Source organism: Nyctereutes procyonoides, unplaced genomic scaffold, assembly GCF_905146905.1.
Source record: "Nyctereutes procyonoides isolate TBG_1078 unplaced genomic scaffold, NYPRO_anot_genome, whole genome shotgun sequence".
NCBI lineage: Eukaryota > Metazoa > Chordata > Mammalia > Carnivora > Canidae > Nyctereutes > Nyctereutes procyonoides.
This window is the reverse complement of record NW_026575122.1, coordinates 20,410,443-20,435,097: the sequence shown is the minus strand read 5'-3', so window position 1 is coordinate 20,435,097 and position 24,655 is coordinate 20,410,443. Positions and strand designations below refer to the sequence as shown.

General features: G+C 36.2%; 2 protein-coding genes across 5 annotated transcripts in view; one reads left to right on the top strand and one right to left on the bottom strand.

Moving 5' to 3' along the window:
- The window catches only part of ANAPC10 (anaphase promoting complex subunit 10), a 263,091-nt gene extending 254,183 nt beyond the window's left edge, over window positions 1-8,908 (bottom strand). For 3 of the 4 annotated variants that reach the window (XM_055336625.1, XM_055336621.1, XM_055336624.1), the window contains exons 1-2: window positions 8,809-8,908; window positions 6,168-6,294 (exon numbers count right to left, since the gene is read on the bottom strand). In XM_055336625.1, the coding sequence (XP_055192600.1) occupies window positions 6,168-6,282 (115 nt within the window). In that variant the 5' untranslated portion in view covers window positions 6,283-6,294; window positions 8,809-8,908. Of the gene's footprint in view, window positions 1-6,167; window positions 6,295-7,643; window positions 7,777-8,808 lie in introns of all 4 variants that reach the window. The other variant, XM_055336623.1, reaches the window with a different exon arrangement.
- Window positions 8,909-9,027: 119 nt separating this feature from the next.
- ABCE1 (ATP binding cassette subfamily E member 1) overlaps window positions 9,028-24,655 on the top strand; it is a 31,269-nt gene continuing 15,641 nt past the window's right edge. The window contains exons 1-9 of the mRNA XM_055336527.1: window positions 9,028-9,143; window positions 15,566-15,699; window positions 16,750-16,835; window positions 19,789-19,886; window positions 20,877-20,994; window positions 21,792-21,929; window positions 22,062-22,131; window positions 22,356-22,452; window positions 23,032-23,121. Of these exons, the coding sequence (XP_055192502.1) occupies window positions 15,597-15,699; window positions 16,750-16,835; window positions 19,789-19,886; window positions 20,877-20,994; window positions 21,792-21,929; window positions 22,062-22,131; window positions 22,356-22,452; window positions 23,032-23,121 (800 nt within the window). The 5' untranslated portion in view covers window positions 9,028-9,143; window positions 15,566-15,596. The remainder of the gene's footprint in view (window positions 9,144-15,565; window positions 15,700-16,749; window positions 16,836-19,788; window positions 19,887-20,876; window positions 20,995-21,791; window positions 21,930-22,061; window positions 22,132-22,355; window positions 22,453-23,031; window positions 23,122-24,655) is intronic.

The window sequence follows — 24,655 nt, the reverse complement described above, 5'->3', positions numbered from 1 at the left end:
CTGCCTCTCTCTCTCTGTCTCTCGTGAATAAATAAATAAAATATTTTTTAAAAAATCACAAAAGAACCTGAACAGCCAAAGCAATCTTGAGAAAGAACAAAGCTGATCATATCTCAATCCCAGATTTCAAGTTACGATACAAAGCTACAGTAATCAAAACAGCATTGTAATGGCACAAAACCAGGCACATAGATCAATGGAACAGATAGAGAGCTGAGAAATAAACCCACACTCATATGGCTAATCAATCTATGACAAAAGAGGCAAGAATATACAATAGGGTAAAGATAAATGGCTTCAATAAATGGCTTTTGGAAAACTGGATGACTACGTGAAAAAGAATAAATCTGGACCACTTTCTTATACCATCTACTTTTAAATAAACTCAAAATGGTTAAAGATTTAAATGTAAGACCTAGAACTGTAACTTCCCAAAAGAAAACATAGGCAGTAATCTCTCAGACAATTGGCCTCAGCAACATTTTTCTAGATATGTCTGTTCAGGCAAGGGAAACAAAAGCAAAAATAAAGGGGACATCCAAGTTGTCGTGAATGGTAAGATCTCATTCTTTTTGATGGATGGACCTAGAGGATATTATGCTAAGTGAAATAAGTCAGACATAGAATGAAAAATACCATACAACCTCACTTATAAATCTAATAATAAAATAAGTGCACAAACCAGAATATAAATACAGAGAATTGCTGGTTGCCAGTGGGGAAGAGAGTGCTGAAGGAGGGGCAAAACAGGTGAAGGAGATTAAGAGGTACAACTTTCTAGTTATAAAATAAATAAATTAAATTAAATCAAATTATTATTATAGTTAAAAATAAATCATGGACATTAAAGTAAAGCATAGGAAATGTAGTCAATAATATTGTAACACCATTGCACGGTGACAGGCGGAAACTACAACTTCTGAGTTGAGTATCGGATGATTATGGTGTACACCTGAAACTAACATAGCATTGTAGGTCAAAAATACTTCAATTTAAGAAAAAAGAAAGAAAAGGGATGAATTAACTAACTTCTCGTCACATTGTCCTCTCTTGGCTTCTACCCTTGATCTTCTGCTGTCCTGGTTTTCCACTAGTTCAGCAGCTACTTCTCCTCAGTGCCGTGTACTGATTCTTACTCCTGCTGCTCTGCCAGCTGTCTGTATCTTCAAGTGCCCTGAAGCTTTACTCTTTTTTTCTAAATACAATCTCTCCCTAGTGTAGGCTTAGAATACCATCAGTGTACAGACAACCCTGAAATTTGGGTCTCCAACCCAGACATTTCCCCAAAGCTCCAAGCTTCTCTACTCAATTGCTTAATAAACACCTCACTAGAATGCTGATCTCAAAACTAATGTATCTGAATCATACCTTTTTTTTTCTTACCCAAACCCATTTATTTCCCCCACCTCACTTTCTCAACTTAGGGAATAACACCGAGTTATTCAATCAGACACCTAAGAGTCACTTTGAATCTTTCCTTTCCTTTCCTTTCCTTTAGTAAGTCATGATTTTTCCATCTCTAAAAATACATCCCAAAGCCATCATCTCTCTACGTATCAATGACCATCAGCCTATTCCAAATCAATACCATGTGACACAAATTACTGTACTAGCCTTTCCCCCTCTGGTCTACACTATTACTTTTTTACCAATCATTCTCAGTGGCCATAGTGGATTTTTTAAAAAACTCTGTATCAGATCATCTCACTTTCCTGCTTAACATTGCCAGTGGCACCTATTTGTACTTCAGATCCAAACTGTACTTCATAATTCTACCAGAATTCATATGTCTAATTATGTCTCCAACCTCATCTTCTACCTCCACTTCTCCTTACCCACCATCCTCTAGCTATATTAGACTTCTTTCTAAACCTCAAACATGCAAACCATTTAGCTCAGAGCAGCCTTTGAACTATTTCCTGTGTCAGCAAGGTTCTGATATCTTTGCACAATGTATTCTTCTTAATATTTATATCTCAGCACAAATTTAATTTTCCAAGGGAAGCCTTTCTTGATCTATTTATTATATTGCTCTTTTATTTTCTCCAAACCACATATTGCTATTCAACTAGAAACTCAATGATCACAATTGTCAATTATGGTACGGACTTAAAAAATTAAAATTTAGTGATTTTTTTAACAAGAACAGAATTATGCTTCTCAAAATCAATTCATAAAAGCAATGTCTTGGTAAAAGATATGAATTAAATGGAAAATATTTTTTATTATATTTCTTTCTTTTATTTTTTTTATTGGAGTTCAATTTGCCAACATATAGCATATCACCCAGTGCTCATCCCATCAAGTGCCCCCCCTCAGTGCCTGTCATCCAGTCACCCCAAACCCCCGCCCACCTCCCTTTCCACTACCCCTTGTTCATTTCCCAGAGTTGAGAGTCTCTCATGTTCTGTCACCCTCACTGATATTTCCCACTCATCCTCTCTCCTTTCCCCTTTATTCCCTCTCACTATTTCTTATATTCCCCAAATGACTGAGACCATATGTTTGTCCTTCTCTGATTGAATTATTTCACTCAGCATAATACCCTCCAGTTCCATCCACATCGAAGCAAATAGTGGGTATTTGTTGTTTCTAATGGCTGAGTAATATTCCATTGTATACATAGACCACATCTTCTTTATCCTGAATGGAAAATATATCACAGATCAGATGTTCACAAAATACAGCCTCACTAAATCCTTATGTTTGTTGGCTTACAAAGTATCGAAAGTGCATCAAACACAGAAGATGTACCTATTTTTCCCCTAATTCTGTTTCCCAACATGATATGAATTTAGTGCTTTTGAAATTAAAATGATTAAGTTATTATAATAAGACTCTGTTAATAATGCTAGCAGTCACACAAATCTGACCTTTAGCTTTTCCAGTCTCTTGGACAGAGACTGACAATTGTGCTGAATTGTGGAATTGTTTTGTGATGTGTCTTCAACTAAGCTGAATCTACTAAATACATTCCAACTTTAATCTGAGTGAAATATTGAACCAGTATTTCCAAAGACAGAAAAAATAATTTTGAAAGCTCTATACGACCTACCACATGTGGCAGGCAAGGAAATTTGTACCTCCAACAAACTTATTAACATTTTGAAAGTTTATTAAAAGACTTCCTTATAACACTTCTCACCTGAATTATTGCATGTCCTCTGAATGATTTCTTTAGCCTCTAGCCTTGCTTCACTTCAATCCATCCTCTATACTTCTCAAATGTGAACAAACACTGATTGTTTTATTCTGCTACTTAAAATTTTTCAGGGCTATGTACCATAAAGTATCAACTGTTTAACAAAGCCCTCTATGATCAGGCCTCTACTTAACTAGCTAGCTTTACCTATGCCACTTCCCTCTGTTTTAGTTTTACTTATAATTTTTGAATGAGCTATGTTTTGTCCAAGCTGTATACCTTTGTGTATACTGTTCCTCTTGCCTTTATGTCCTTACTCAGCCCTTTTCTTTTCTGTGATGAAAGAGAAGCATCTCCATGAAGCCTTCCTTGATTAAGGCAGAATCAGTCACTTTCCCCCAGGCCACTACTGACCTGAGCCCATGGAACCTGACCGCCTGGAATCACAACATTCCCACTAATTATGTGATCATTGCCAAAATACTTCATCTTTCTCTACTACAGTTTCCTCATTTAGAAAATGATAAAAATAATAGTCCATACTGCATACACATGTAAAGTACTTAGAACAGGACCTGTAATTTAGTAAGCACTAAATAAAAGTCATGAATTATTATACTGTATAATAATGACTAGTTTAAAGCTGTAAGTCCTCCACTAGATTGTGAACTCCTTAATAGCAAGGATTCTGTCTTTTTTATCTTTTATTCTCTAACAGCATTATAGACTTTAGCAACTATCTGCTGCCTGGAAATGAAAAATACCTGATCATGGAAGCAAAGCTTAAACAACCTTCTCATCTCATTAATAAAGCATAGTCATTCACTCTTTATATATAAAATGATAATCATTTAATGATAGTTGACTGACAGATCCAAAAGTGATAGAAGTACAATGTATGACACAACAGGCATGCAAAGCTGGTCCAACATTCCAAAATTAATTAATGTTATTCACCAGATCAACAGGCTAAAGAGGAAAAAATATATATATATGATCAATAGATCTAGAGAAAGCATCGGACAAAATCCAACACCCATTCAGTATGAAATCTATTAGCAAACTAATAATAAAAAGAAACTTCCTCAATTGTAAATATCCACGGAAAAAACCAACAGCTAACACCATATTTAATTGTGAGACCCTAAGAGCTCTCCCAATGAGACCAGGAATAAGAAGGAAGTCCCTCCTCACCACTCCCATGCAACATCATATTGGAAGTCTTACCTAATAGAGTAAGATAGGGAAAGGAAATAAAAGGTACAGATTGGGAAGGAAGAAATAAAAACAAATTCTACTCCTACAAATTCTACAGAATTTTACTCCTAAGTATTTACCTAGCTGCTGTCAGGAGGCCAGAGTCTCTTACCACACAAAACTCTCCACAGGGTTCCTTGTTTCTTCACAAAATAGCAGTTGGCTTCCTCCAGTGAGTGATCAAAACCAGAACAAGGCAGTCACCCTGTCTTTTATCAATCTAGTCTCAGAAGTAACATACTATCACTTCTGCCAAAAGTTCCAGATACCAATCCTGACAGTGCAAGAGGTCAACAGAAGGGTACAAATACCAGGAGACAAGGAATCACTGGGACCATTTTGGAAGCTGGCTACCACAATCTAAATGTCCATTAACTGGTGAATAGAGAAACTATGGTATATCCATACAGTGGAATAGTAATCAGCAATAAAAAAGAACTACTGAAAAAAAAAAAAAGAACTACTGACATATGTAACAACATGAAAAAAAAAAAATCACAAATACTAAGAGAAAAAGCCGGACCCAAAAAGCTATGTACAGTATGATGTATTATACTCTGGGAAAGGCATAACAAAGGAATACAAAACAGATCAAAGGTTGTCAGGAGGGCACCTGGGTGGCTCAGTCAGTTAAGTGTCTGCCTTTGGCTTAGGTCATGATTGTAGGGTCTTGGAATGGAGTCCCATGTTGGGCTCCCTGCTCAGTGGGGAGTCTGCTTCTCCCTCTGCTCCTTCCCCTGCTCACGTGCTCTCTGTCTCTCTCTAATAAATACATAAAATCTTAAAAAAAAAAAAAAAAAAAAAGGTTGTTAGGAGATGAGAAGGAGGCAGAAGACTGACTACAAAGAGGCATGAAGAAATTTCTTTGGATAAAGGAAATATTCTATATTTGATTGTAATGGTGCTTATATGATCATATGCATTTGTTAAAATTCATAAAACTACATACCTAAAAAGGATAAGTTTTATTGCAAATAAATTATATCTCAAAAATCACTTATAAAAGGAGAGAAATGAATCTTAAGGGGAAACAAGAAACTTGGTTGGGAATACTGCTACAGCAGTCTTAATGTGTAAATAACAAGATTCCAAAGAAAAGTGACTATTAAACCAGTATAACATGATAATAAAAGTTCCTCAAGCTAAAAAAACTTTCTCTGAGCTTAAGTCTACAGATTGAAAGTGCCCATCAAATTATAAATTAGACAGATGAGAAAAGATACACATGTATCGTGGCATATCCTGGCAAAAGTCTTGAACTTTAAGAATAGAAAAAGTTTAAATGCTTTCCAGAGAGAAAGAACAAGTCACTTAGAAAAAAAGGAGAGACAAGCATAGGCCTTCTTATTTGTAACAAAAAAGGAAATGATGAAATAGCATCCATAAATTTTGAGAAAAGGACTGCCACTCAAAAATTCTATCCCAAACAAGAGTAAAATGAAGTTATCTAGGAATACGCAATCATTCAAAAGAATGAACCATCCATTTATCCCATCTAGAGAAACAGCCAATAAAAAAGTGCTCACCAAATAACTAACTCATTTCACATATAGAGGAGGATAAAGAAGAGACCTTATAAAATATGCAGTTAAATTGAAATGCATATTAGTAAAGCAATTGGGAAGAAACATATAACAAGTGAAAACTCAAATTTATTTTAGAATGAAAATGAAGCATCTAAACAAAAAAGAAAATTAAAGTCAGTCCAGTGTACAAGGTAACTATAAGTAGTTATTATAAACGATGTTTTTGTTTTGTTTGGATTTACCTGGTTTGCAAGATGAGAGTGACCAAACAGCTTGTGACCCAATTTCCCGTACTGTTCCAGTCCTTTCCAACTGCTTAGGGTCAGCACCAGGAGGTGTCTTATTTGGTGTGGTCATTTTTAAAATATACTATGTAGAAAACAAGAATATCCACATTATACTGGGATCTGTGCATCTTCTACAAAAGGTAAAAAATTAAATTTTAATAGTAAAAGGGTAGCACTTCTATACCCTTAATATTAATCATCTATTTCTCAAATGCAGGTAACATAACTCAATCACTGTAATAAAAAAAAAAAAATCTCGGGAATTCAGGGTTTTTTTCTAAAATATATTAAGACTTAACAAGACATGCAAAACAGTAGAATTTAGTAGCCAAAAGGGCATGGAATCAGGGTTTTAACTTCAGTCTCTCCTCTAACTAGCCTAAACTTTGGGCATGTCTGGGCTTTATTTCCTTACCTCTAATAGAGGTTGACTTGATCTAAAATTCTATAATGCTACACAATTTTATACCTGAGAAAAAATTCTTTTTTAAAAAAGATTTTATTTTTAAGTAATCTCTACACCCAACGTGGGGCTCAAACTCACAACCCTGAGATCAAGAGCTGCACGTTCCACCAACTGAGCCAGCCAGGCTCCACTCTGAGTAAAAATTCTAAATTCAAATGAATCTTTTTCTTTAGAAAAGTTAAATTGAAATATCCTTATTCCAAGAATATGTAAATGTTACTTTCCATTTTTTTATTTTGAACGTAAATTTACTTTGATAATTTATTTTTTATTAAAGTATAATTAACATACAGTATTATATTAGTTTCAGGTATACAATATAATGATTCAACAATTCTACACATTTCTCACTGCTCATCACAGTTAAGTCTTTTTTTAAGATTTTTGTTTTTTTAAGTAATGTCTACAGTCAACATGGGACTCAAACCCACAACCCCAAGATCAAGAATCCCATGCTCCATTGACTGAGCCAGCCTGGTGCCCCACAATAATTCTACTCTTAAACTCCTTTATCTGTTTCACCCACTTCCCCTCTAGTAACCACTAGTTTGTTCTCTATATTTAAGAGTCCGTTTTGTTTCTTAAATTCCATGTATGAGTAGGAAATCATATGGTATTTGTCTTTCTCTACCAGACTTATTTCATTTAGCCTTATACCCTCTAGGTCCATCCATGTTGTTGCAAATGGCAAGACCTCATTCTTTTTTATGGCTAATATTTCATCGTGTTTGGTGTGCATGTTGTATCTATCTGTGTGTATATACCATATCTTCCTTATCTATTCATATATTGATGGACATTTGTGTTGCTTCCATATCTCGGCAATGGTAAATAATATTGCAGTGAATATAGGAGTGCGTGTATCTTTTTTAGTGTTTTTGTTTTCTTTGGATAAATTACCCAGTAGTGGAGTAACTGGATTATATGGTAATACTATTTTTAATTTTTTTAAAGTGCCTCCTTACTGTTTTCCACAGTGGTTGCACCAATTTGCATTCTCCCCAACAGTGCACAAGGGCTCCTTTTCCTCCAACACCATTGGTGACATTTATTTCTTGTCTTTGATTCTAGCCATTCTGACAGGTATAACGCGATTATCTCACAACAGAAACATGAAAAAAAAATACTCAACATCACTAATTGTCGGGAGAAATGAAAACAAAACCACAATGATATTTTGGTCTGGTCTATATTTTAAACAATCCATTAAGTGGTACAGAGAAAAATCACTTCTCCCCACAAGTTGTCAAAAGTCCCATTTATATGACATAGAAGGTGTCGGGAAAATGGTTTCAAAGCATAGAAGTGAATAAATCCCAAAATTTACTTCATCTTTCACATCTTTGGTTAATTTTGGTAAATCTATGCAGACATGAAAAAAACCCTCCAATTGGAAACAATATATAAAACAGCTTAGGTGCTGCAAAGTTACAGATACTGCACATGGTTATATACACTATTATACACCATTGTAAACCTGGCCCAGGAGTTCAGTATACCATCTCCTTGACACCTTTTAGATCTCAGATGTTTCCTAATCTCCACACAGCACTCGATATTCATTAAATAATAGCAGAGCCACTAAACTGTAAAATTCAGAAAGGCCTGAGGCTTAAATGCTCAATTAGCAATTTACTGAATGAACAAATCAATGAATGAATAGGTACAGTCGTAAGCAAAAATATTTGCCTTCTGCTAGCTAAATAAAGGTCTAGGATGAGAGAAGTAAACCTGTGACTACCATTACAAGCCGAATATCCTGTCGTCAAACGTTCCAAAACTCAAAAAAGGGGTTGAGGGGGAGCCCATGTCTACACTGGAGCACAATTCAACTGCTCGACTTGGTACTGGACGCCACCAAGTGGCTAAAACACGAGGCTCGGAAAAGCCTGGGTTCCTGGCCACCCTCTTAAGAATGCGCAGCGGCCAAGGAGCGATCACCACCAACAGCAGTATCTGGACCAGACTCTGTTGGTCCTAATACCTCTTCTAGAAATGTTAGAAATGGCAATGGCTCTCCGGGGCCCCTAGACCGGGGGTGGAAAAGGGGATTGAGGATGGAGATGAGAACGCATCCGCTTACGCTAGAACCAGTCCTCAACATCAAGGGTGAAAAGCCCACGAACTTACAGCTTACAGACGCGGCTCGCCGCAACCCAGCTTTTTAGGATACCCGGCAGCTCCGTGCCACTCCCACTCAGCACTGCCCGGCTTTCCCGGAGACGTTAACTCGGAGTCGCAGCACAATGACGTCAGTTATCGCCGTGTCTCCCGACCAACTCCAGGGCTCCGCCTGTCGCTCTCTGTCGCGCGCGCGCACTACGTCCCTAAGGCGTGCGCGAGGCGGCGGCTGAGCACCGCCATTTTGGCCGGTGGCCGTAGGAGCACGCCGTGTGGGTAAGAAGTGAACGGAAGAACTGATTTGGCCTCTGAGCTCCCCTTCGCGAGGGGATCGTTTTCTCCAGGTACGTGAACAGCCCGGGAGGGTTTGGCCGCTGGCCGAGGTGGCACGCGATTTAAAGGCCGTAGGGACGTTCTCGGAGAGTCCTTAGTGAGGCCTCCGCAGTCGGCGGCGGAGGTCGCAGCGGCGCGTGGCAGCCGGCTCGGGAGGCACAGCTGGAATCGCCGGAGCGCGGGCGCCGCCGAGGGCTCGGAGGCGCGTGGCTCCTCTCCTCCGGCGGACCTGGACCTCCGCCTCTTGCCTGCCACCCGCCAGGGGCTGCCGGCATGGACTTAGATGCCATCTCAGAGATCCAGTCTCCGTCGTCTCCGCTCCCCCTTCACGGCGCTCTCGCCCGAGAGCTGAATCTTAACAGAGAAGGAAGGCAACTTGAGAACTTAAAGCATCTCTTCTCCTCCCGTCCTTACCCTGACACAGTAAAATGGACATAGTGTCACACGTGCGTATTTGATTATAGGAAGTCGTGGCCTTTCCTTCCACGGCTTCTGCTGTGATTATGGAATGAGTCACGGCATTTTTGCCGCCATTAAGTCGAATCCTTATCCCGTCTTTACAGAGACGATGGGCAGTTGTCGGTCTGCTTTTCTTATAGAGCGGCGGGTATTCGGTTATCCCGATCTCCCAGTTCAACGCCTGTAAGCTTTTATAGAACCTAGCACTTGCTTCTTAGTGACTTGTTTTCGCTACCTTTATATAAAGTGCATGAAATCAGGTGTGCGGCGGTTCATACCTTGTAGACTCGATGGCCAAAGCTGATTACCGCATCCCATAGACTACATAAGTCTGTTTTCTCTGTGTTCGTGGTAAAGTCCCTAAGAGAGAAATACTTGTCAAAACAACGGGGAGGGTTGTGAAAGGGGTTGTGTTTTGTTTTGTTTTGTTTGTGTTTTGTTTTGTTTACTCCTCCGCAGGGACTGCTAGCTAGACATTTATCACGGTGGTATTTCGTGTTGCATTTTTCAGAACATTTGTCTCGTATACTGAGAATTGAGAATATTCATACTGTATCAGCTACTTGACAGTAATGCTTTGTCAGTATTAACCAAGGAATCTTTATTTGTACCAAAAGGGTATTTTTTTCGTGTTAAGAATCTTGTTATGCCCGTTAAAAACATTTTCTTAGGAAGAACATTTAATACAATTTCTGAGGGGAAAAAAAGAAAGTGGTATTAATTGGTGTCCCTTCTAAATGTCTTCAGTTTAAGACTCTGAAATGACGAGTTCTGCACCACTCCCCATTTACATGTTTTATAAGACTAATAACCTACAGTAACCATAGGTTGGAATGTTTTATGTGATATCAAGCATCATTTGTTCACAGCAGTCTTTTAAGTGCTTTCACATGGTGATATGATTTTGGTCTCAGACTGCAAATACTTTCTTTCCATAATGCCTCTCACTTCCTTTTTTTTCCTCCCAGCTGGAAGAATGACAGTGAGGGTCATTGTTTGAATACCTGTTTCGAACAGTTTGTTTTCAGATTTGAAATACCTTCAAATTCCTCTTTGTTTCTAAGACTCTCTTATTAAACTCCACTCCCCCCACCACCTCCACAACTTCACTGTGCTCTGTCATTGAAAAAGAAAGTAGGGATCCCTTCTCCTCAGTCCTATTTTTTTTTTTTTTAAGATTTTATTTAATTATTCACATGAGGCAGAGACACAGGCAGAGAGAAAAGCAGGCTCCCTGCAGGGCCATGTGGACTCCATCCTGGGACTCCAGGATTACATCCTGGGCCGAAGGGAAACGCTCAACCACTGAGCCATCCACGCGTCCCACCTCCTCCCCAATTCTTAAAAATGTGAAAATAATATATAAATTTAGTCAATAGTGTTCACATAAGTAACAGTTCCACAAAGAATCTATATTCTTTATTCTTAAATGCATTTTAATTTATTACTATTTCATATAAATCAGCTTATTATTTCTGGTATGGTTTTATTCTGTAAGTCATCTCTTTCAGTCACTTGGTTTTTGAAATGGTTTGAAATATCAGATAAAACACTTTAGTAGTTTGGCAGAAATCTTAGCAATTTTGTGTTAAAAGATTTGCCCTAAAAAGGACTTCGTGACATTCATTCACCACGTAATTTGTATGGTGTCCAGCTTTATTTTAAAAGCTAATTAACTCTTCAGTTTTCAGGGAGTTGTCACTTAAAACGAAAGCTTTTTTGTAGCAATTCAGAAGTCATTTAATTTCTTGCTCATCTAGTCTATGAAAACTGGACCAATTTTTAAAGGTTTTAAGGGGGTAATGTGGATCTATCAGTAACCATAGTTCTGTTAATTACGTAAATAACTTAGTCTGCTTTTGGGTGATTTTTTTTTCAGTATATACTTTAGTGGATAGCTGTCACTGAAGTATTGATAATTAAAATATTTCTGGTATCATAACATTTAAGAAAATTATCACATCTAAATTCATTTTCTCATTTATTCAACAAATATTTGAGCTTTTATGATGTGCTGGGCACAAGTGTAACCACTGGGCTGAATAGACAAATCTTTGCCCTCATTATGGAGTATCTTTTACTTGGGGTGGGGAAAATTCTGTGTGTAGAGAAAAAGTATATAATAAATGCATGTATATACACACAATAAATATTACATAAACCATTTGTGCACATACATATGAAATATAGACTGCAATATAGTAGAAAGAGCTAAAGAGAAATATCAGGGAAGAAAAAAGCAGTTTGGGTATATTTTTTGGTAGTATAGCTAGAGAAGGCTTCCTGAGAAATAGACATTGAAGACTTGAAGTAGTGACCCTTGTAACTCACTAGGGTGAATAGCATTACAGGCAGAGGGAATAGAAAATGCCAATGCCCTGAAGCAAGAACATGCTAAGCAAGAACATATGCTAAGAACAAGGAGCCAGTGTGGCTAGAGCAGAATGAACTAGAGCTAAAGTAGTTAGAGATGAGATCAGAAACTAATAGAGGTTGATCAATACCTCATTAGTTATTTTAAGAACTTTGGCTTTTACTTAGAGTGAGTAGGGAAGCTATTGTAGGACTTTGAGTAGAGAGTGACATGATCTGGCTTACACTTAAAAAGGATCATCCCGGCTTTTGTAGTAAGAAGGAACTGTCAAAAGTCAGATTAGGAAAAGTTAAGAGTAAAATAAAGAGACATGATAGGGAGCTATTAGAGTAACACAGATAAAGAATAATAGTGGCTTAAATCAGAATGAGAAGTCAGATTCATGAAGATAAATTGGACAGAATTTGCTGTTGTGGCTTGTAAAAGATAATTTCAAGGGTTTTAGCTTGAGTAAGTGAAAGACTAGAATTGTCATTTAACAGAATTGGCAATGGGCAGTCTGGGTGGCTCAGCGGTTTGGTGCCGCCTTCGGCCCAGGGCCTGATCCTGGAGACCTGGGATTGAGTCCCACATCAGGCTCCCTGCATGGAGCCTGCTTCTCCATCTGCCTGTGTCTCTATCTCTCCCTTTCTCTCTCTCTCTCTCTCTCTCTCTCTCTCTGTCTCATGAATAAATAAATAAAATCTTAAAAAAAAATAACAGAATTGGCAAGACTGCTAGAGAAACAAATTTTGTTGAGAACTTTAGGAATTGAATTTGGGAGATGCATACAGACCTCCAGGAAGAGATGTTGGATAGTCAGGTGGATATACAAGTTTAGAGTTAGGAGAGGTATCCTGACTAGAGATAGAAATTTAGGAATTAACAGCATATAAGTAGGATTTAAAGCCAAGAGATCAGAAGACAATACCTTATGAATATAAGGTGAATATTTATGAATATTCATTCATAAAAATGAATATAAATAAAAAATGTGACTATTGGAGCACTCTCAAATTTTAGCCTAGAGGATGAGGTGAAGTAACCAAGAAAATAGGAGGAAAACCAGATTAGTGCTGTGTCCCAGAACCAAGTTAAGAAAGGGTTTCTATCTAGTAGGAAAAAATCATAATTTGTGTCAGATACAATAGGTGTTCAAGTAAATTAAGAACTGTTAATTAACTATTTGTTTCACCCATGTATAGAGTAGCGATGACCTGATAAACTGTTTTGATGGAATGATGGGCTTTGAAGTCTGAAATGGAGTCCAGAAAAAATGCATACAAGTTTGGAACACTGTAGGCAACTCCTTCAAGTAGTCCTGTATAAAAGGAAAGAGAAATAAAGCAATGGGGAAAGATGGGGCCAGATAATAGAAAGTTTGAATGCTAATAGGAATGAGCTATTGGCAAGAATAATTGATGATGTGAAAGACAGGAGAGAGAATTGTTAGAACATTCTCCCTAGCAGATGTCTTTGAGTGTGCAAGTGGACTTCACTTTGGAAGTATATATAATGTGATTGCTGGTTGGCATAAGGGTTCACTTGAAATGACACTAGTCAGCATGGCTTCGCTTTTTTGTCTACGCATTTTCAGCTTTTTGAGTACAGGGGAAGAGTTGTATGTAACCAGGTTGTAGTTAAGGGTGTAAATCATTGACAAAGGAATTTTAGCTGGGGTACAGAGGGGCGTGAAGAGATAAGAGCTGACGGACAGTGGAAATGTGGTAGAATCAAGAGATAATGATAGTTGGTTTAGAGAAGGGAGAAAGTCAAAGAGTTGTTGGGCTCTTGGGTATGACAGGGGTAAACTGAAAAATAGGAGTGGTAGTTGGAGAATGGGGTATTTGATGTGGAGGTTATAGAAGGATTGCAGTTATTGGTAATGAAAAGATCAAAGATTTCCCCCCAAAGAATGAAGGGCTTAGGGAGATTGAAAGAAAGGTCACTGGAGAAGAGAGCTTACTGAACTAAGAAGAAAAGAAATATCAATGAACATATTAAAATCAAGAGAGAGGGATCCCTGGGTGGCGCAGCGGTTTGGCGCCTGCCTTTGGCCCAGGGCGCGATCCTGGAGACCCGGGATCGAATCCCACGTCGGGCTCCCGGTGCATGGAGCCTGCTTCTCCCTCTGCCTGTGTCTCTGCCTCTCTCTCTCTCTCTCTCTCTCTCTCTCTCTCTCTCTCTCTGTGTGTGTGACTATCATGAATAAATAAAAAAATAAAAATTATTAAAAATAAAAAAATAAAATCAAGAGAGAGTGGAAGTTAGCCAAGGGCAGAAATCTTCAAATTGGGAGGGAGTGATCTGATGGTCAGTAAATGTCTAAAGCAGTTGGATGATCTGAGAGGCAATAGCTGACTTTAGTGAGGAGAGAGAGAGAGGAGATAGTCTGGGAGCAGCACTGAGGAGCAGGAACTCTTAACCACTCTCCAAATCTAATAGTATTTCAGGGTGTGAGAATGACAGAGGTCTGGAAGGGGAAGCAGTCGGTTTAAAAAAAAAAAATCAGAATTGAGGATCACAGCCCTTGATAGAACAAATTGTTTTGGTCAGTGGGTAGTCTTTTGACTTCAGGTTCTCCTATTACATACTGGAACAACCTGGAATTTTAAGATAATTTTTGGAATTATTTACTTTAATCACCATTCTGAGAAAATTGGTATCTGTCATTAAGTCTAATACTGTAGAAGATTTTTAAGTTCACTTTGACCTTAGTTGCATAATTGATGGCACTGTTAATTATCAAGACTTAGAAAAGCTTTAAAAGTGAACACAGTCTATATTTTATGATACCTTGATCTTTTAGTTTTAATGCGATTAGCATAAAATTCATCTTGGCCGTATTATAAATTTCCAGAGAAATTCAGTTTTTATTTTTGTCCCTTAACATGGTCATAATCTTAATAATTTCCATTAGTAGCATCATTAATAGTCAAATATGACATGAAGTAATACTTGAGAGAGGAGTAAACATCTTTATTATGTGTTACTTCTTCACATCAGCTCCTTCTATTCTGTTTTATTGGACTATACTAAGACACTGGTGTCAATATTAATTGTGGAGATACTATATCATTTTTCTCCATCTGTCGTGTAGTTTCCCACATCCCCTTTGCTCTTTTTCCTCTTCCTAGCCATTCTTTTTGCATAAGAGCTTTCAGCTTGGTTTATCTAGTTTATTTTTTTCCCTTTAAATTGAATTAAATATATAAATTTGGGGAAGGTTGAAATTTCTGGTATGACTACTATATAATTGTAAAAACTGAAATAGTATGACATTCTATTTGTTCAGGTCTTTTATGTTTTTCAGTTGTGGTTTTAAAGTTTCCCTCACATGGATATATCTTTGTTAGTTGATTCCTAGATCTTTTTTATGACCATTGAAAATGGTGTTTTTTCTTTCTTTATATAAATCTTCTGATTAGTAGTATATATGTAAAATTCTGTTTTTTCAACCTTACTAAATTATTTTCTTGCTTTCACAAGTTTTTCCAGTAGTTCCAGTTAATCGTATCTGAATATAGTGATAATTTATGTTCTAATTTTTATGCCTATGACTCATTTCTCTTAACTAATTACATTGACTGTGCCATAATTTTGTTGATTTTTCTTTAATAGAAGAGCTGGATATTCTTACTTTCTTCGAATTATGGCAGATAAATTAACAAGAATTGCTATTGTCAACCATGACAAATGTAAACCTAAGAAATGTCGGCAGGAGTGCAAAAAGAGTTGCCCTGTGGTTCGAATGGGTAAGCTGTTCTATGGATAAGAGGTTTTTTAAAAAGTAAATTGGCTTTATAGTTCTGTAGGCATATGCCATTTTTCTATTTCTTTAAAACATGGAGCTAAGACCAGATTTTCTTCTAAATTTCTTTTACTGCTTTGTGACTAAATGATTCCATTTTTGTTAATGCTAGAATAACAGTATCCATATTTTTTAAGTTCATTGACTATAAAATCAGTTTGTTACCGAGATTCTTACTGTTCTGGAAAAGTTCTATACTTTTCATGAAGAAAGGACTACCAATATATTTGTTTTTGTTAGTATTCTAATTTTAAAAAGCAATAATAAATAACTTAGTAAGAATGGCTAATTCATGAGGCTTTGATGTATTTTCAAGATTAAGTAAATTTAAAACAATTCAGAATTATTGGTAGTCTTTAAGGGCTATGTTAAAGTAAGTGTACTAGTGAGGTGTAAGCTTTTTAAATCTTAAAAGAAACTTAGTCTACATGCTATTTAGAAATTCCGTTATTAATATCCCTAATGCCAAGTTTAATTTCGTGTGTATATTGGATGACTACATACCTTTTTGGAGCTTCACTGAATTAGCTAATGTATTATATTCCTCCTCTGATGTACATTATCATTTCTAAGGCTTATTTTGTGAATTAAATATTCAGGTCAGACAACTTAAAAATAAAACTAGTTTATGGGCACCTACCTGGCTCAGTCAGAAGAGCATGCAATTCTTGAACTCAGGGTCATGAGCCTCACATTGGGGGTAGAGATTACTTAAACAAATAAACTTCAAAAAAAATTTAAAGTAAAACTTTAGGATTTGCCATAGTTTTATGAGCATATTTTCTTCCCTGTTAGTAAATTAATATATATTAATTATGTTAAAATCCTCAAAAAGCACTGGTTTTTTAGGATATTATCTCAGTTGTATTTCTTTGTGTGGCCTTTGTTTTTGGAAATCTGCTTTTATATGAAGATTTGGAACCAGAATTACCTATATAACAATGTTCAGAAAATTCGAATGGCAGGGAAATAACTCCGTCTTTTCCTTTGCCAGGAAAATTATGCATAGAGGTTACACCCCAGAGCAAAATAGCATGGATTTCTGAAACCCTTTGTATTGGTTGTGGTATTTGTATTAAGGTAAGTGATATATTATTTTTGGGATCAAATTTGGAACCTGAAGAAGTCAGAAAATTCTGAATACATTATAACTATTTTTAAAGAGGCAAAATATAAAGCAGTTAATTAAAAAAAGTAGATTTAGGAGGATGGTATTCTATCAATCTAATATTGTTGCTTTTTGAATTAATTAAACCTCCCTATAAAAGTTATCCTTGCTGGGGATCCCTGGGTGGCTCAGCGGTTTGGCACCTGCCTTTGGCCCAGGGCACAATCCTGGGGTCCTGGGATCGAGTCCCACATCAGGCTCCCAGCATGGAGCCTGCTTCTCCCTCCTCCTGTGTTGCCCCTCTCTCTCTTTCTCTCTCTCTCTCTCTCTCTCTCTCTCTCTCTCTCTCGAATTAAAAAAAAAAATCTTTAAAAAAAAAAAGTTATCCTTGCCATACTCAACTTTGGAAAGCCATTTCCAACAAAAATTAATTTCTCTTTTTTTTGCACCATTTTATGAAAAGGACATTCTTCCCCATGTTTTTACAGGTACTTCTTAGAAATGTAAATATAAAAAGTATGAGTCATATGACATACAATATTTTTGAGTCTGTATTTAATTGTAAATCACACATTTTTAATAGAAATGCATACAGCCAAAATTATTTTAATTTAACCTAATCCTTAATGCTTCTGCTATACTTTACATTCTTCTGTTGGAGTTATCACAGTAATTTTTCAAAATGCCTCAATTAGTTTTTGTTGCACTGAATAGTTTGGTTAGGGATTTTGACCTTAAAATGATCACCAAATTTAGTTCATAAATGTTATTTAAGAACCAGTACATTTTATTCTTATTATAGGTATTTTTATTTATAGATAATATTTTTATTTAGAAAGCAACTTTATCAGAGTATGGATACCACCCTGTTACTGATTCTAATAAGGCTTATGCGTATTGTACATTGGTTTCTGAATCCTTAGTTGAGTATCCAGAAAGACTTCATTGGTATCTGAAAGCGTTTTCCCTTGTTTTGAAAATATAATCAGGAAACATTCCTTCTAGCAAACATTTACAAATCTTATTATATGCCTATCAGTGTTGATGGTTCCAGAGATCTGATTTTGAATGCTCTATTATCTTCTGCCCTGTTTTCTTCTTTACTGCTATAAAAAAGGGGATTCCCAAATTTGGAGAAATACACTTTTAGTGGCTGAAAAGATACTGATGTGATGAATCTGTTTTGGGGTGGAGATATTAAATACCTTCTGAACACTAAGATACATTTTTACTTAAAATGTACCTTAGATGAAACAGTATGGATTTTTTTTTTGTAGATTTAAAACAGTTTATATTACTTTGCAACCTGTAAATATTTTATGTACATTGGGAATAATGGAAAATTTCCGTAAATGGCAGTAACTGCACTGACAGAAAACTATCTTATGTAAAGAATTAATAGTTCTGGTTAGAGAGTGGTAATTACTTTGTTAGAATGTAAGATTTTTGTTTTTGTTTTTTAATTCTCTGTGTTCTTATAACTTATAAAATTAGAATTGACTGAAATCTTTATATTCAAAGACTTTTGAATTGATCCCTTCAGCTCATTGAACAGTTCTGCTCAACAAATCTCTAATCTGAGGTTATATTCTTTTGATGTACCTTTATATAGTTTTCTGGGAGATTTTTCTAGTCACGTTGATGAGCTTCAGTAACCTTCCGGTTCTTGCCATTCTTGTACCTTGGACAGTTATGTGATTGATAATCAACTGTTATTTGAGTAAATTTTGCTGTGAGTTAATTTTTTTTAATGTGAATTTACTCAATTGGAATATAAAGAATATAAAGGGGTTTTTTTTCATATATTGGTTAAAAACCACAATGGAAAGACCTTAATCGTTGGTCTGTGCAAATATTTTATTAGCTGTTAATGGAACACAAATAGACCCAAAAAGCATACACTAAACCTTAACCATCAAGGACTCTACAAAGTAGAAAAGAAAGCATATGAAGATATGAAGAAGGAAGTAATGAGAAGTATCTGTCATCAGCTGAATATGGAATGACATACTCAGTAACCATGTTTTATCTTACTTCTTAGCCTCATCTAATAATCTTTAAAAGAAAAATAGAGAAAAAAATACCCTACATTTTTGTAAGGTTTTCCAGTAAGTATTAAGCCTATATTAAAGTCTAAAAGTATGCTAGTCACTAAGGGAGAAAACTAGTTAATATGATTCTTGCTTTCAAAGAACTTAACTTTTATTTTTTTAAGTAAAAATAAATGAGTTGATATTTTACATCTTTGTGAAATTCCCACATTTGGGTGTGAGTTTAAGTTTTTTATTTTTTTTTTCACTCTCTGCACCCAATGTGGGGCTCCAACTCATGACCCCAAGATCAAGAGTCACATACTCTCTTAACTGAGCCAGCCAGGTGCCCCATAATTCCCACATTTAGAAGATTGCTTATAAAAATATTCTTAACATATCTATTTTAGTCGTGTGTGTGTGTGTCTGTGTGTGTATATACATATATATATATATACATACATACATTTTAAGATTTATTTATTTTTTTTTAAGATTTTATTTATTTATTCATAGAGACACAGAGAGAGAGAGAGAGAGAGGCAGAGACACAGGCAGAGGGAGAAGCAGGCTCCATGCAGGGGACTCGATCCCAGGTCTCCAGGATCCCACCTCGGGCTGCAGGCGGCGCTAAACTGCTGCGCCGCCGGGACTGCCCTATTCATTTATTTTTGAGAGAGTACATGGGGGAAGCGGACCCCCCACTGAGCACAGAGCCTGACATAGGGCTTGATCTCACAACCCCGGGATCATGACCCAAGCCACATCAAGAGTCTGATACTTATCTGACTGAGCCACCCAGGGGCCCAATCATGTGTATATTTCTTTTCTTTTTTTTTTTTTTCATGTGTATATTTCTAAAAATTAACACATAATTCTTTACTTTAAATAACAGAAATGTCCCTTTGGCGCCTTATCAATTGTCAATTTACCAAGCAACTTGGAAAAAGAAACGACACATCGATATTGTGCCAATGCCTTCAAACTTCACAGGTATATTTTCAAGTTAACATTCCTCTTTGCTTCGGTCAAAAGTAAAATACATTTGGAATTTTAAGAGAAATATAAAAATGGGAAAAGGTATTAACCATCCACTAAAGAAAGATGCAAAACTATAACATCATACAGAATCATGCTATATGTGTTGGTAGTTCATTCTGGCTAACGTTATAATTACCTGGGATTTCTTTTAAAAAACTAATACCTCAGTTTCAGCCCAGTTGAATTACGTCATATCCCTAAATAATAGGGTCTAGACCTCAGTAAGTTGTAAGAGCTCCCAGGTGATTCAAATATGCAAGTGGGGTTGACAATCACTATTGTTAATACCCCCGTTCCCAAAATAACTTTTAAAGGAATTTGTTCTCTCTTATGTATCCATGAATCTCATCTACAGAGAATATTACTCTGAACTTGGACATATATTGTTAAATCACAGGAATTCTTCAAGGTTCTTAATCTGCAGAACACTGATATTTTGAATCTGGGAGTCTAGATTTAATTAATAAAAAGGTATTTCTCAACCTGCCAGCTTTAAAGAGCCTACTGCAACAGGGAGAGTGAAGTGGGATATGTCTGGTTGATGTGATACTTTTCTCCTTGTAAGTAAATGGCAGGCCAAAAAAAAAAAAAGTGTGAGGTTGCACCTGCTATGTAATTTTGTACCAAAGCATTTGGTTATACATTAAAACAACCTTCTATCAAAGGAGAATTACTTTAGAATGGACTTGAATGAAAACTGAAAAATAAAATTTGGAGTAATACTGGTCATGGATGCATTTCTAACAATTAACAATTTAGGTTAATCTTGGCTTTTTTTTTTTTTTTCTCTCGAATAGCCAGTATTATCTGGCATATATCTCTTAGCTCATTAATGGATGTGTGTGGAGTGCAAGTGCATTAAAATACATGATTCTAATGTTATGTAGCTTTTTTACCTAAGTCCAAGTTGTTTTATTTTTTGTGTGTGTGTACTTATGACAGGTTGCCTATCCCTCGTCCAGGTGAAGTTTTGGGATTAGTTGGAACTAATGGAATTGGAAAGTCAACTGCTTTAAAAATTTTAGCAGGAAAGCAAAAGCCAAACCTTGGAAAATATGACGTATGTATGCCACCTTATGAAAATGAATACTTAGGTCAGTTTTATGAGACTTTGAAGGAGAGTATAATTTTTTAATGTTCTTACTTTCAACATATTAATTAATGCTGAGAAACTATATATATAGATTAAACTTCTTTTTAACTAGGAGCTGTTAATGCTACTTAACTGACAAATCTGAGTTTCCTTAAACTATTTTAGAAGTTTTAAAGTACAGATGATTCTATTTGGATATAGAATTGGCCCCTTGAACATTGCAGGTGTTCGAGCTGCTGACACCCTCACATACAGTAAAAAATCTGTATATAACTTGACTTCCCAAAAACTTAACTATTAATAGTCTACTGTTGACCAAAAGCTTTAGCAAGAACATAAACAGTTACATATTTTGTGTATTATGTATTGTATCCTTTTTTTTTTTTTAATTTTTTTTATTATTTGTGATAGTCACACAGAGAGAGAGAGAGAGAGAGAGGCAGAGACACAGGCAGAGGGAGAAGCAGGCTCCATGCACCAGGAGCCCGATGTGGGATTCGATCCCGTTCTCCAGGATCGCGCCCTGGGCCAAAGGCAGGCGCCAAACCACTGCGCCACCCAGGGATCCCTATGTATTGTATCCTTACGTTAAAGTAAGCTGAAGAAAAGATAATGTTACTGAGTAAATCCTAAGGAAGAAAAAATATGTTTACAATACTTGAATTAAAAAAACAATTTACCCATGTTGTTCAGGACTTCAACTGTAGAAGTCATCCTTTTTTGTATTATTATGTATTGTTAAATTCAGATCATTGTATTTCTAGGATCCACCTGATTGGCAAGAAATTTTGACTTACTTCCGCGGATCGGAATTGCAAAATTACTTTACCAAGATTCTAGAAGATGACTTAAAGGCCATTATCAAACCTCAGTATGTAGACCAGATTCCGAAGGCTGCAAAGGTCAGTTGCTCTTGAGGAGGAAATTTATATATTATAGGTATTTGTGGAGGTGTATTAAACTTGTTTTCCTTTGTAACTCATTTTAATATTGAAGAAAAGTAGTAGTTAACTATTTCTGGTATATTATGACAGGGGACAGTGGGGTCTATTTTGGACCGAAAGGATGAAACAAAGACACAAGCAATTGTATGTCAGCAGCTTGGTAAGTTGAACCTGAACTTGACTCAATTGGCCCTGAACTTGACTTACAAAGACAGACACCTTTTTTATGGATTGCTGAAATAAATGGGAAAATCTCTAATTGTTGTATTTAAGTTCTGTGTTAACACGATTTTCAACTGAAATATCATTCACACCCAGAATGATTTTGCCTAGAAGAGGTAAAATAAAACAACATTGAACACAATGCCTCTATGTTCTTTGTAGATTTAACCCATCTAAAAGAACGAAATGTTGAAGATCTTTCAGGAGGAGAGTTGCAGAGATTTGCTTGTGCTGTCGTTTGCATACAGAAAGCTGATATGTAGGTTGTTTTATACCTTTTGTATATCATAATCCTTATGTTAGAGTCTTCATTTGTAATGCTGCTAATAAAGCAGTGCATTTGAGAGAAATTAAAAGAAATAATATCTGAGGTTCTGCTTTTGAGGTAAGATATGGAAACAGTTGTCCACATTTCAACTCTGGCATCCAGTGGACTTTTCCACAAAGTATTCTATAATTCTGTGCAATGCCCTCCTTTTCAAAAACTCTCACTTGTTTTAATCCAACTGACATCAGCTAACAAAGAGAAACATCCCTAAATTACTTCAGACTATATTGGAATATTTTTCATGAGGAGATAATAATTTGTAAGTTACCCTAAGCTGAGAGTCTCTCCCCAGACTTGATATGCAGCTCTGCTTCCATAATTTTTTTTCTTCTTTTTAATTCTGAACAGAATACAGAAGCTCTTACCCTTAGGCAGTGGGCTCCTCATGAGTGTAAGAGGAGATTATTGTTTTGGTTAAATCAGAAACTATGTTACAGGGATTTAAAATATCACGTAAGAGAAAATTATATTTGTCTTGCAAATTACTATATTTGCTTTTCTTTTTCATAGTTTCATGTTTGATGAACCTTCTAGTTACCTAGATGTCAAGCAGCGTTTAAAGGCTGCTATCACTATACGATCTCTAATAAATCCAGATAGGTAAGTACAGATTTGGTATATATCTATATTATTTGTTTGGGAGTTTTACACAGACTTCTGGAGATTAAACACTGGGACCATCAATGTCCTATACATGTGTATGTTTTCTATTTTGGTTATTTAGAGCAAGCAGTTAAAATTACTATCTTCTATCTAGAATAGAGGTTCTTAATACAAGATTTACTTACTACCATGCCTGTGTTGAGGTAATACTCTGGGGATACTCTGAAATGATAGGAAAGTTTTGGCATCTATGTATTGATTTCTGGAAGGCAGATCTTTAGCTTTAACCAGATCCTCAAGGGGGGATATGTCACTCAAACACACAAAATTTAGAATATTATAAGGATCACCAGAGTAACTCTGGTTGTTCAGGGTGTTACTGAATTCCAGAGATCTCTTAACCTGTTAAATAATCACAGCCACCCTGTGTTTATGGGGTGCTTTTGTAATTTGTAGAATTTTTAAATCCATTCTCTTATTTGAGCCTCATAGTCTTTAGGTAGTATTCCCATTTTGTAGATGAAGAAGTTTAAGGTCAGAAAAAGTAGTTCTCTGTTCTAGGTTACAAATCTACTGCATGGCAGAGCTATAGCCAAAACCCACGGATCATGTTGTATGTAGCATTTTCTATGCCCCTCCTTAGTAACTGATTTAATGCATAGCCAAAATTATAAGAATGTAGGAGAAATCCCTAGGGATCAAAACCAAAGAGAAAACTATAAATTAAAGAGAAAAGACCAGGATACAGATTTTCTGGGGGACATTATTCATCTGTAATGGGTCTGGGGCTTTAACAACCACTTGTGAGCAGAAAACAAAGCCTTATATTTGATTATCACATATAAAATGCCAGGACTCTCAAATAACTTTTCTCAGCAAAAGGCAAGCATGTGAAGATGTCAAGGAAGCATATATCTCACTTACTGAGTTCATTGAGAGTGAAGGGATGGCTCCCCTTCAAATATATTCATTTATTATAAGCTTACATGGATATGGAATTAAAATTTATAAATTTATATAAACGGGAATCTAAACTCTTCATGGTAAGAAAGTAATAAAAAGAGGGTCCTAGAATCATTAGTCGTATGATACCTAGCAGAAGCAAATATAAAACCACTCTGCAGAGATAACACCTTTAACCCTGGTCACACGATTCCCACAAGAAAAACTCATGATCCAAATGATAAGAGGAAACCTTCTGCAAATGAATCAGTCGACACAACAGACAACAGGATTAGACCTTCAGGAATGTCTCAGGTGACATTCTCAAAGAAACTGCAAAATAATAATATCTAAAATAAAAACAAAAGGATACAAAATTCTAAGAATATGGTACCACAAAAAGGCAATAGGTAAGTGTTCAAAAACCCAAACAGCTTTAGAAAGTATAGCTGTGACATTAGAAATTCACTGGACAGCTTGGGCAGGTTAAGGACAGTAGAAAAGAAAAAAGAAAGAAATAAAGACAATTGAAAAGAGCATTAGAAACCTGAAAAGTGGGCAGCCCCAGTGGCCCAGCGGTTTAGCGCCG